The sequence below is a fragment of the Pinus tabuliformis genome, chromosome 5_2 (assembly GCF_031772625.1).
Source record: "Pinus tabuliformis cultivar Carrire ecotype Pingquan chromosome 5_2, CPIR1, whole genome shotgun sequence".
In the NCBI taxonomy this organism is placed as follows: domain Eukaryota; kingdom Viridiplantae; phylum Streptophyta; class Pinopsida; order Pinales; family Pinaceae; genus Pinus; species Pinus tabuliformis.
The window spans coordinates 399,103,293-399,117,154 of record NC_142306.1 but is presented as its reverse complement, the minus strand read 5'-3'; the positions used below and the strand labels follow the sequence as shown (position 1 = coordinate 399,117,154).

At 39.6% G+C, this 13,862-nt stretch overlaps 1 protein-coding gene and 1 long non-coding RNA gene across 4 annotated transcripts in view; one reads left to right on the top strand and one right to left on the bottom strand.

Moving 5' to 3' along the window:
• Nucleotides 1–13,862, top strand: part of LOC149159181 (protein RETICULATA-RELATED 5, chloroplastic-like) — a 441,272-nt gene that overhangs the window by 310,253 nt on the left and 117,157 nt on the right. Inside the window, exon 8 of one of the 3 annotated variants that reach the window (XM_089436419.1) lies at nt 2,153–2,806. The exons of 1 other annotated variant lie outside the window; for it this stretch is intronic. In XM_089436419.1, coding sequence (XP_089292545.1) covers nt 2,153–2,314 — 162 coding nt within the window. In that variant the 3' untranslated portion in view covers nt 2,315–2,806. Of the gene's footprint in view, nt 1–1,655; nt 1,838–2,152; nt 2,807–13,862 lie in introns of those variants that run through there. One more of the 3 variants, XM_089436422.1, reaches the window with a different exon arrangement.
• On the bottom strand, nt 4,301–5,743 carry LOC149159182 (uncharacterized). The gene is made up of 3 exons (XR_016261102.1): nt 5,405–5,743; nt 4,697–5,249; nt 4,301–4,597 (listed from the first exon to the last, which is right to left on the bottom strand). It is a non-coding gene; the product is annotated as an uncharacterized LOC149159182 (long non-coding RNA).

The following is a 13,862-nucleotide window of genomic DNA, read 5'->3' as shown; positions in this document are numbered from 1 at the left end:
TGCTATATATAGTGGTTTGTCCATTATATTAAGCCGACATGAACCATGTGAACTGTTGTGTCTTCATAAGGTAAGCCGACGTGATCTTTACTTCATCTTTGAAACCAACATGAGGAAGAGAGCTAGTGCTTGTCGTTGGAGAGCTTCTAGACAGTCCTATTAACTCAAATACATTTGTTACATGCCCAAGAAGGGCTCTTCATACATGACATAGACTCTTTGACTTTTAATGACCAATCCTAAGGCTCTCAATGGGAGCCATCTAAAATAAAATCACCTGCTCATGAAACCCATGAAGCAAGGCTTACAAAAATAATTTTATTTTCTTCATTACATCATTGACAAAAGTCACAATTACATGTCATTATGAAGACTGAAACTAGTTACACTTTTCAACACAAGGGCTTAATGAGTTGGAACTTTTATCATCTTCTTTTCTCATGGATTCTATGTATATAAGGCTGCCTTTTATGTATTGGTGCCATATCTTCATGTAAAGGGGTGTTTTTTCTTATCATAATAGATTTTTCATTGCTGGAAGAGGAGGCTGAAGTATGGTCTCAAAACTATTCTCTCCTTTGATATCAGATTTGAATTATGATATATTAAAGGGGGTCGTGCAATAAAAGGCTGTCTCATTTACTCTAATCTCATCCTTGATATCATATTTGGCCACTAGTTGTAGCCTTGAGGGTTAGCTGAATTGGTCGAGTCCCCATCGTTAAAGCACCTTTGCTAGTGAGAGCTCACAGGTTCAATTCTCTCGACACCCTCGGGGTCAGGCTCCATGGTTGAGCCAGCAAGAAGTGATCCCTTTGAGTGGATCTGCCTGTTACAAATATTCCGTGGACGACGTGGTCACCGATCTCTAGGGTCCGTGAACCACAAGAAAAAGTGTGGTCACTGGTTGTGAAAGGTTTTTGAATGTGTTGTATCTCTTTTGTGCATTTCATGTGGCTGTTACATATATATTAGATCTGTCCTTGACTGGTAATACTTGTTGCTTAGTGGTTTTATAATGTCTTTTTCATCCACTTTCAAGTTCCATTTGTTGCCTAAATTCCATAGCCCAAAGACAAGGCACTAGGTCTTTCTTGGCTTCTCACTTTATATCATAAAAGACTAAAACATGATCATTCTGCAGATCTGGTTCTTATTTCAACATCTAAAGGACAGATCTGTAGTGTTATTAGGGATACCCTGTTGTGTTAGAGGAGAGCCAGTCTAAAGTGAGGATGATCACTATGATGACAATGGGTTGCTTCCTCAAGTTTCCCTAGGGTTTGTACTTGATGGTTGGACTTATCTTTTTAATTGCATGTTTCGGAGGTAACAAACCCATTGAGTTAGTGTTGCTTATGTACTAACTTGAACATAATAAAGAGTTTGTTTAGGTTAATAGCAAAAGTGCCCAGTTTTTGTAGCCATTCAACTCTCAAGACCACATCTACCCCCCCATAAGTACTGGAAACATATAAGACGTATGCTGCTAATCTATAATCCCAATTCTTCCTCCATCTCTGTTTCTGCTTCAATGCAACTTAGATTCACATTATACCTAACGATGTATAGTGTGTAAAATTCAACAATTTATCTTCTTGCATTTTGCTTCTTGCACTGCTTTTCTCATTGCTGTTCGCCTGTGCACATATCAGGTGGTACCCTGAGCTCATGTTGTAGACTAGAGTGAAAATGGGAGATCTGTCCATGATACCAACACTTTTAAGTCTGTTTCTGCCATCATTTGAATCCTTTCTTAGGCCTCCTTCCGGCCAAAATATTGAAATGCAAGATGGAGGCTCCATCTGTTGTAAAATCCCAAGCTCAAGATGCTCACTGTAAAATCCTTTTCAGTCCATTGATATAATACTTTGAATTTAACATGATTTTCCCTCTCAAGTTGTGAAGTTACAACATCCAAACTTGCTGCCAAGTGCGACAAAATATTGACACTTGTTTCTGATTTACCCTGGCTGTTAGCTAGCAGGAAAATAATCTTTAAAAATAATACCTTGTTTGTTTGCTTCATTAGTTTTTCGTTTTCTTGATCTCTCGATGTTAATCAATGGAATTTTGCTTTCAAGTCGTAGATATGAAATACAGAGAATATTACTCAAAGGCATATACTCAGTTTCTACCGTGATCTTCGCAGCAATGGATAGATCTAGCCAGACATGTAGGGCTCCAACAAAGTAAAGTTGAACCTGAAAACTTTGAAGACAAGGTGTTGGATACTCCTTGTGCTGAAGGTGAAAAATCAAATCTGGCAGATGCTAACCATGTCAAACACCAAGAGGTTGGAAGTTTGGATTAAGTTGTTGCACATTGACAGGTTTGATTGTTTCATTTTTCCAATCCTCTGCCGACTAAAATGAAAAATTTATGTTGTTGCTACTTCTTTTGAGCGGCCAAGGAAACCAGAACATGTATAATTCCCATGTAAAAGTAAATCAGTCTAAATATTGGAGTGGCATAGATCTGGCTGGATTCAAGTGATAGGAATTTGCCATGTCTAGCCTTTTTTTAGCATGAGCTAATTCTACTAAACTCCAAGATTCCAGTTTTTCAGAGGCAAATTCTCATGGACTGTGTTCTGATTCTAAACATGTTGCTCTTCATTGACTATATTTCAATCATAGGTAGGTATTGAGAGCTCACAAATATTCAGAGAAGATTTTACTTTGATTTTAATTGTAGAAAGTTGTAAACTGGAAATAAACATTGGAAGATGGTTGAAAAGTCTCAGGAAATGAAGTATATGCATATATCAGAGAAATATAAATGATTTCACCGATTCTCGCATCAATTCTGCTGTGTATGCTCACTTTTTTTCTGCTCTATTTTCCATTCTGCTTTGTTTGAGCTTTGTAAAAGGCCTATCGATGGCTACATGTGAAACTCGTTACAAATATCTCAATATGTAGTAGCTATATGGTAGCTATATTTAATATTTTCCTCATAAAAACATTTTACTACAATTACGATAGTGAAAAGGAATACATCAATGGGCCCAAGCCCCCAATGTTCCCTTCTCCCGATCCAGAAGGACGCTTACAAAAATGAAGATGCATGGCTCTCTTAGTGAGAATATGCAGCTAGGGGAAAGGATTTGAACATAATGAATAGATCCAGGTGATACTCACTGGGAAGTATAATATTTAGAGATTTCAAGATGAAGCCGAGGTTGCAGTTTCCCCCTTGTATGTAAGGGAGAGATATAAAAGCCGTGGGCACCTTCCGGAAGAGTACACCACATGAGGACTCCCTAGGCGTCCCGGCGGGATAATTCATGTTTATAATCTCAAGTTTTGACTTGTTTTGATGATTTGGGGAAACAGAATTAGTGTTTTCTGGCTGAGTATTATCATTGGGATCATAGAGGGAAGAGTCTAGCAGAGTAAGGATCTATAAGGTACCTGCAAGTCAAGACCAAAGTTTCACATCAATTTATTCCCCGAGGCGGGCATACCCATGCTCAGGTGTCAAAAAGGCATGGCCGCCAAATCAAGTACACTGCGGATGAAGTATATAATAGAAGAGCGAGCCAATAAGGACGAGGTTCTCCTCAAATCTTGTCTTGCTGTAATCTTGGTTAACCCTAGAGTAAAGGATCATTCTGAAGGGTTATATTTGATAAAGTTTTTTTCACTTTTCTACAAGATATCTATTTATTCTGGTGTATTAATGCGGGGATCAAAGAGATTAGAGAGAGGCAGAGAAGAGGTTTAACGGAAGTTAATTAGAAGGTCTTATTTGCAGAAGCGGAAGTTAATGAAATGAAATTTTAACGTCCACGAGACTAGATATAGTCTATGGAACCACTAGCTTCCCTGCATTTTGCCTTTTGCAATTCAATCCTCTTATTATTCAAATTAATGATGAGCTGACCCAACCTTCTAACAGCCCCCTCACTGAAAAGACAATGCCAAGGAACTGATGTTAACATACTGTTGTAACTCTCTGATGTCTCTGACTTATCCATTCTATCTCTAGTTACCGAAAGAAAGATCATTGTATATGTAAGTATGCTTGCCCTATTATATATATATATATATATATATATATATATGCAAGCGTATATAATGCACGCTGAGATGACCTTTGGGGTATTTACAAATTGAATGTATTTACTTTTCAAAAAGGGAACAAATCAGATAATGAACACTGACATAGATATAGATATACAAACTGGAATTTGGTGATCCCATAAAACATTCACAATTCCTGGAAATTAACTGAAAAGAAAATACATTTATAAACAATGGAAAATTTTAGAGTACAACAGGTTGAATAAAAGAGATGGAAAATTAATCTTAGAGGTAATTAAGATAATTGTATGTAAATGGGTATTACACCCTTTGAAGAAATATAGATGCACTGTGAGTATGATGACCATTCATACAAATACAAACATAACTTGTGCACATTTCCATCTGAAAAGCGTTATAAAACACATCATCAGGATGAAGGGAATGAACCAACTTGGAACCGGGCGGAACAATCACCTAGAACAGGGCGAGGGATATTATTTGAGGTGTTTTTCTAGTGACAGCTGGGGTAATGAGTCAGATGATAAAGTTGGCCTTCATACCTGTATCTGCCACAACACACAAAAAGCAAATCTGAATTGTAAGCAAGGAAATAATTTCACAAATTTATGCACAAGCTATAAATTCAACAAAATAAAAATGATTACCTATTTAAAAGAAGTCTTAGGAGCTTCCTTCGCGGCTGGAATGGAAGCACCAGAGATATATCAAAATTATAACACATTGAATTGAAAACCATTCAGGAAATACAACTGCAGAGGAGTGAATGAGAATGGCACTTAGAGGTAAGACGAGATAATACCTGATAGGGGATGAATGGATATAAACCTTATGCATGCCTAGCCATCTGAAAAACGAGCTGAGAGTAATGGACATTTTGGGAATTTTCCCTACGCCAGGGTATTAAAGAATTAAAGAAATTTAATTCCTTGTTGGCATGGTAGAGCAGATTATGACAGTAGAATGCTGGGTGAATAGGACCAGACCATACCAGTAAAGCTTCTGTGTAGTGAAGACTAGATTACTGGAGTAAGCATCAAACATGAGACCATGCTCCCTGGAAAAACCCCAAGCTGCATCTTGAACTGAGACTAGGAAAATTAGAGTACGAAGAACTGATATCATATTTACATACCTTTTCCTGAAGAAGTAAATAAAGAACAAACAAAACGCAGCAAGGGGGTTTTACCTGATAGGAATCTGAGAGAGAACATGTACAAAAGAAGAAAAATGAAAAAAAAACAACAAATTTAGGGGTTAGCACAATGACTATAGTAATTTGTGGGAGTCTGAATAGGAGCAACTAGAATGTAGAACAAATAAACTTATATAGATATCCATAGTGTAGGATTTACCATTGAATAGGCACAGTGAGTTCGTATTGGAGAAATTCCTACAGGAGCATAGATGAAAAGACGCCAGGCACAATCTATTTCTTCCTTTCATATCTCCATTGTTAGACTTTGACGCCAAGAATGCGATGCAGTGCCAGATGTAGTATCTCTGTGAAAGGAATTTGACATACTTCCTCCACGGCAACAATATTATTTTCTGAGGCAAGTGTTGTTCGAGCTCTTTTCAGGTAACCATAGGAAGAGTAACATTAAAGCTGTCGCACAAATGACCAGGGAAAAATGATGTTAAGGGTTTAGGGTTGGCAAGGAAAACAACAACCATTTGATTGCCTCAATCAATCTGAGTCGCCCACCGAAAACTAAGGTGGGTAGTGATCTCAGTCCCATGTGATCGGCGTGTGATAAGGGTTGTGTGGCGAAATAGGATTTGCCATGCAGCGCCCAGGTGTACTGCCTTCCCCATACATCACCGTGTGTATGATGGCATAGGTGGAAACACACCTTGGGGGAAATAAACAAAATGAAAATTTAGAGCGATAGTTACTCAATTAAATGACCAACTTCCGTGGTTTGTGAAGGTAAATATCGTAAGTTAGGTGTTAAACCAATAGGTAGGTGTTAAAGACATGGATCAAGCTAGATCTAATCTTAGCCGTTGATTAGGGACTTAATCTCGGCTGTTGAGATGTCAACAAGAAAAGTATAAGAGGAGGCTTGAGGGTCACTTGGAGGACACACCAGATGATCAGTCATTCTATTCTCTAGAGTGGGGTTTGCTAAGAGAGATAGAATCAGTGATCGGGAGAGCAGCTGAGGGGCATTGAGTACAGAGAAACAAAGAAGACAAAGATTGTGTTGGGAGAGCAGCGCAACAACCAAGGAGGGCCACGCAGAGCCACTAAGGGCTCATGCAGGGCCACGCAGAGGCAGCCAAGTGCTACGCAAAGCACCAGAGGGGCTAGCACAGTTGATGCAGAGGCTCCCAGAGCTGACGCAAGGCCTCCTTGGGTTGACACAGGCCTAAAAAGGCTGACGCAGGGCTAGTGTGCGACAGAGAGGGGCTTACACAGTCCAGTTTGGGCAAATGTTAGGGTTGAAGGAGTAGTTTTGTGCTAAGGAGCTACAGAAAGGATTTTCTTGGGTTTCAACCAGGAGATTTCTCTCAAAATATGAGGTATAGCTACTAAGGAAATTCTCTGTTGGGTAGGCCAGTTTCAGCACCTAGATCGTACTCTGATATTGCTTAATAAGAAAACCCTTAGATAGCTGCACCGATTTTCCCGTGTTGGGTTTTTCTGGGGACATTGGTCCAAAAATAATGGTGTCATGTGGTGTGTTTGTTCTTGTTTCTTTCAGTTGCTGATCTGTAATATGTTGAGCATGCACTGGTGTTTATTTTCAGTATTTACTTTGTAAATAACTTGTTAAAGAAAATAACAAGGAGGAATAAATCATAAAAAGTGCATGAAGGGTTTCTAAACTAAGTAAGCTTAGAAACTTCAACATGGTATCAGAGCGTGATTGCAGATCATAGGAGGACTAAAAGACATCAGCCGAGTAGAGCAATAGTAGCAGAAAATCACTGTCCCTAGGTGACAGAAGCTGTGCAGAAGCCAAGGCAGTGTGATGCAGAGCCAGCGAGAGCCACGCAAAAGAAGCCGGGAACTGCGCAGAGCCTCAGAGAGGCCAGCGTTGTTGACGCAGAGGGCCAGATGGCTGACGCAGGGCATCCTAGGGCTGATGCAGACCCATATGGGGTGACGCAGAGCTAGCGTGAGGCAGAGAGGGACTGACACAGTTCACAGAGAAGCAGTTGCTGGAGTTTAGAAGGCTGCAGGAATATTGCAGAGTGGAGCTAGTGAGGTATTGTAGTTAGAACAATACCTGACAGAGCAGGGCCAGAGAAGTTGTTACGAGGGTTTCTAGCCGAGGAACCTAGATCAGTAGTGCAGTTGCACAAGACGATTAGAGTAGGGGGCATCTCGACAAGCGGTAAAAGGATTTCCAGGAGGGAAATCAGGACTTAGAGGGAGTTTAGAAGAGAACTTCCAGACGAGAAGTAGAGACTCAGAGGAGTCGAACAAAGAACTTCCAGGAGGGAAGTAGAGGAGCGTCATGGCACTACATGGGGTAAGAGACCAGGATAGATTGGACAGAGCATTGAACTTCACAGTCTGGAAGGCCAAAATCTTATCAGTGCTTAACAGGAATCATGTCAAGAACTTTGCCTTGAAGGTTATAGCTATCCTAGTCGACCCCAATGATAACGACAAGTACGAAGAGGTGATGGCAAGGGCCAAGTGCATGATCCTTGACGGTGTCAAGGATCATGTGGTACCACATATAGTCGAGAAGGAAACGACAATTGAGATGTGGGAGGCTCTCAAGAACTTGTACTAGCATACTTCTGTGTAGAGAAGAATGTTGCTCGAGAACCAGATGAGGTTGTATCAGATGAAGAAGGTTCAATCGATTGACAACTTCCTCGGATGACTAAATGAGATCCGAGACCAGTTGACTGCTATAGGAGTGACACCAGATCAGGAGCTTATGGTGAGGACAACCCTGAATGCTGTCTCAGAAGATTGGGAAGTGTTTGTCCAGAGTATCCTGGGCAGAGGGACTCTCCTACCTTGGGACAAGATGTGGGCAACTCTTCGCCAAGAAGAGATCAGACGACAATTGAAGACAGGTAGCAGCAACAAAGGAATCAAAGTTTAGCAGGAGGAGGAGGATGTGGCCCTAGCATTTGAGGGAAAGCAGGAGAAGTTGAAGAAGAAAGATCTGTCCAAGATCAAGTGCTTCCACTGTGGGGAGATGGGTCATTATGCGACCCAGTGTCCAAGGAAGAAGAGCAAGGGAGAGTCTTCTGAGACTAAGGCAACGCCAGCATGGGCAGAGAAGGAAATTTTGACAGACGATGACTGTGCCATGAGTGCACATGCGCCACTTGAGCGGAAGTGGGGAGACATCGAGCTATAGTCAGGCGGACTACAGGCGGTGAGGGGCAGGATCCTTGAGGTACCTAGCCTCTTGGATTAGACCTTGCTACGGGAGACCCGAGGAGGAGTAGTAGGACTGGTTGAGTGGGTAGAGACAGATGTGGATGGAGCGACAGAGAGAGCTACAATGCAGGAGTCCCAAGACAGCGTAGAGCTAGCAGGCTACAACAGTGCGAGAGGCACATGAGTGTTGCACTAGTGCAGGAAGGCACAACGAGGTGTGCAATGGTGCTAGATGCAGGGAGTTGTTATAGCAACATAGAGGTCAGAGAGAGGGAGAACTTGTCAGCGGTAGAGGGAGCTTCAGATCAGTTACTTACTTCTCAGTAACTGAGTTGCAATGCAAAGTGGGCAGCACGATGCAACATGATGAGAGGAGGTGCAGTGTAGATGCAGTGCTGGGAGGAAAGACCAGTAGCAGCACAGATGCAGAGGGAGTTGTTGTACAGATGCAGTAGTCGCAGTGGTAGAACCATGGGCAGCAATATAGGATGCAATAGTGCAGAGGATGTTGGGTAGGAAGGCCTAGCATCAGCACAGGTATCGATGCTGGATGATCAGAGTAATACTCAGTGAGGAGTATTGCTAGAACATAGTCCTCGCTAAGAGGGAGTGTTGATTTGGGGTAGCATCGGATGTGCTTTAGCCACGAAATTTGGTGGAGAGGTTGGGGCACATGAGATCTCCAATACCTAGAAAGGGTTTGGGAAGATTTTAAATAGATCAGGAGATATTAAAAAAATTAATATTTTTAATGGAGTCCCTAAATCTAAACTTAGGGAAAATAAAATATTAATGTGTATTAATATGAATCTGTGTTAGAGTGGTCCAAAAGACATGGATTAAGCCAGATCTAATCTTAGCTGTTGATTAGGGACTTAATCTCGGCTGTTAAGATGTCAACAGGAAAAGTATAAGAGGAGGCTTGAGGGTCACTTGGAGGACACACCAGATGATCAGTCATTCTATTCTCTAGAGCGGGGTTTGCTAAGAGAGATAGAATCAGTGATCGGGAGAGCAGCTGAGGGGAACTGAGTACAAAGAAATAGAGAAGGCAGAGATTGTGCAGAGAGAGCAGTGCAGAAGCCAAGGAGGGTGACGCAGAGCTAGCAAGGGCTCATGCACAACCACGTAGAGGTAGCCAAGTGTTGCACAGAGCACCAGAGGGGCCAGCGCAGCTGATGCAGAGGCTCCCAGAGCTGACACAGGGTCTCCTGGGGTTGATGCAGGCCTAGAAAGGCTAACGCAGGGCCAACATGAGACAGAGAGGGGCTGACGCAGTCCAGGTTGGGCAAACGCTAGGGTTGCAGGAGCAATTTTGTGTTAAGGAGCTACCAGAAGGATTTTCCGGGGTTTCAGCGAGGAGATTTCTCTCAAACTGTGAGGTATAGCTGCTAAGGAAATTCTTTGTTGGGTAGGGCAGTTTCAGCACCCAGATTATACTTCGATATTGCTTAATAAGAAAATCCTCAGATCACTGCATTGGTTTTCCCACATTGGGTTTTTCCGGAGACATTGGTCCAAAAATAATGGTGTCATGTGGTGTGTTTGTTCTTGTTTCTTTTAGTTATTGATCTGTAATATGTTGAGCATGCACTGGTGTTTATTTTCAGTATTTACTTTGTAAATAACTTGTTAAAGAGAAATAACAAGTAGGTAGGAATAAATCAAAAAAAGTGAATGAAGGGTTTCTAAACTAAGTAAACTTAGAAACTTCAACACTGGTAAATGAATAAGGTGTATATTTAAATTATAGATGCATAAGGAGAGTATGTTTAAGAATTGAATATTATACTTCCTTTCGTTGCAACCCTAAATACCATAAACACAAATTGACTATCATCACAATAATTGAGTAACAAGAATTGAAAATACAAGTCATTTAAATAATAGCAAAAACAAAAGATTTTTTTTTCTTGTAGAACTGAGGTACATGACAAGTGGGATCGACGCCCAGTTTTAATACTTGGGCCTACAATGGACCATCAAAGTCCATAAAATTTTGTGTGTAGAAATGTTATTACAAAATTACTGATAGTAGGTTTCACTCGTTTATAAGGTACCTAAGTGAAGAAAATTGCACAGAATGGTTGAAGAATCTCCTCCAGCCATAAGAAACTGTGAAGAGTTATATGTTGAATTAGGAGGTAGCACTACACCAGAATCCCAGTTTATGGAAGTTATTAAAAACCTTCAACAAGAACTGGCCCAACTAAGAAACAACAATGAGTGACTGTTGAGGGCTAGTGAGGAGCAGGAACGTATGATAAGGGAACTGACGAAAAGATCGAGCCATAAAAGTGTAGAACCAAAAGGGTTGAAATGGAAAAATTTGAAAGTTCTGAAGAATAAGATAGAACATATTCAAAATCACATAAGAAAAAGAAGAAAATGGAGTTGCAGGGAGAATTTTGGAAAATTAAACCCCCTACTTTTGATGGGGAAAAGGAGGAAGATGCAGAAGCATGGCTTCTTAACATGATCAAATACTTTCAAGTATATGAGTACGAAAGTAATTTCAAGGCTTGATTAGTGATTTACCAGTTACAGGGAAAAGCCACTCTTTGGTGGGAAGAGGCTAAAAGTATACATCTATTGGAAGAGAAGACAATTTCTTGGGAGGAATTTCAAAAGCGGTTTAAATATCGGTACTTGAGTGAACGATATTATGATGACCATGCTAAGGAATTCCATGAATTAAGATTAGGACAACTTACCATGGATGATTTTGTAACAAAATTTACAAATTTACTATGGTATGTGCCTTATATTAAAGAGGAGAAAGCAAAAGTACATATATTTCTGACTTGTTTACCAACACCTTACAAAGAGAGGATTGAGTTCGACAATCCCAAGACTATGGATGAAGTAGTAAGGAAGGCTAGATTGTGCTACTAATAGTTCAAAAATAGAAATGAAGGGACAAAGTCGTGGCAAAATAAGGATAAAAATAAAGCTGCCATGAACACAAAATCTAGAAACCTCCCTCCCTCAAATGCTTTGGGAAGGATCAATAGAGGAAGAAGTTTAATAAGGGAAGTGTAAATCAGCCAACTCAATCTCACACAAGTTTAAAGCCCATGGAACTGAGCAACAAAAAGAGCATTGTGGGCAAGGAACAAGAATTGTTGAATTGTTGGGGTTGTTGTGACCCACATTCGTTAAGGGGTTGTCTACATAATCTGCGATCAATTCAAAATATTCAAGCAATACATGAAGCAACTACTATAAATGATGTGGCCAGAAACATTCCCAGAATTAGTGTGACATTAGAGGACATGTAGGATGAGCACCAATCTAATATGATTGAGATTGAAGGTACTATCCTAAACAAATCTGTTTCTGTTTTAATTGATCCCGGGGCTATTTTAAGTTATATTAGCCCCCAAATTGTGGAAAAATGTAAATTACAATCAGAAAAATTTCAGAATGCATGGTTGGTATAGTTAGCAACCAGTACCAAACGAAAGGTAACTCATCAAATAAGACAGTGTCCTTTGGAATTGAATGGTTATTCCATAGAAGTGAATTTAAACATTCTTCTATTAGGATTGTATGATATATTAATTGGTATGAATTGGCTAGAAAAACAGAGAGTTGTCATAAAATGCTTGGAGAAAACTGTAAGTTGTGTAGATCAAAATGGGCAACCCAAATTGATAAGAGGAAAACCAAAATCAGTATCAGTCAGGCAAATCTCAACCTTACAGTTAAAAAGGACTGCAAGAAAAGGATGTCAAGTATACATGGTGCATGTGGAAAAGGATGAACAACAAACAAAAAAAGAAAGGTTAGAGACTTTACCGGTTGTAAGAGAGTTTTTAGATGTTTTTTTTTGGAGGAAATTCCCAAGTTACCCCTTCGTAGAGATATAGATTTCTATATCGATTTAGTACCATGTGCTACCCCTATGTCTAGAGCCCCGTATAGAATGAGTATACCAGAGCTACTATAGTTAAAAATGTAGCTAGAAGAGCTACTAGATAAGGGTTATATCAGACCTAGTGTATCACCGTGGGGGAATCCTGTATTATTTGTCAAGACAAAAGATGGCACATTTAGAATGTGCATCGAATATAGGTAGCAATTGTCTTTTCAAAAATTGATTTAAGAATTGGTTATCATCTGTTGCGGATAAAAGATGAAGATATTCACAAGACAACTTTTACGACTCTGTATGGACATTATGAGTTCATAGTGTTACCCTTTTGTCTCATTGATGCACCAACAACCTTCATGTCTTTAATGAATTGTGTACTTCACAAATATCTTGACAAATTTGTGTTAGTATTCATAGATGGCATCCTAGTGTACTCTAAAAATGAGGACAAAAATCAAGAACACCTAAGAATGGTGTTACATACTTAAAGAGAACAACAACTTTATCCAAAACTTAGCAAATGTGAGTTCTACAAAATAGAATTCAGTATTTAGGGCACACTATTTCCAAAGAAGGATTAGCTATGGACCTTGAAAAGGTTAAGGCTACTATAAATTGGGCTACACTTAAAGATGTGTCAGCAGTTCGTTCATTCATGGGGATGGTCGGATATTATCGACGATTTTGCAGAAGGGTTTTCAAAATTAGCTTACCTCGTTACCTCTTTGTAGGAAAAGGGAAAATGTTTGAATGGAAATTCAAATGTCAAGCTTTGACAAATTAAAACAGTTGCTAACAACAACCCCTATACTAAAAACTTCAGATCCAAATAAGGAATTTACTGTTTGTACTGATGCTTGTTTGGAAGGACTTGGGGATGTGTTGATGCAGGAAAATGCAGTAATAGCCTATGAATCCAAAAAATTGAAAAAACATGAACATAATTATGTTGTATATGATATAGAATTGGCAACAATGATACACGCTCTAAAAATGTGGTGACACTAATTTTTGGGGAAGAAAATCATTTTGATGACAGATCACATTAGTTGAAATATTTCTTTAGTTGACCCGATTTAAATGCTAGACAAGCAAGGTGGTTAGCCTTTCTTAGTGAGTTTGAATTCGAGATAAAACACATAAAAGGGAAAGAAAACAAAATTGCAGATGCCCTAAGTAGACATGCTCATGCCTTGGTAGGAATTTATGTGAGTAGCACTAGCACGGAATTTGGAGAAAGAATTAAACATGCACTACAACAAGATCCTCAATATCAAGAAATGCAATAGAAAATATAGCAAAAAGAAGTTCTAAGATATGCTGAAAACTCTGAAAAATTATTAACTTACCAAAATAGATTGTATATTCCTAATGTGGCCATGTTGAAATAGATGATATTGGATGAATACCACAAGAAACCATATGTTGGTCACCTAGGATACTAGAAAATGATAACAACATTAAGGAAAATTTGTTTTGGCTAGGAATGAAGAATGATGTGGCAGAATATTTGGAAAAATGCTTAGAGTGTCAACAAGTAAAAGTGGAGCATCAACATCCTGTAGGATTACTAAAT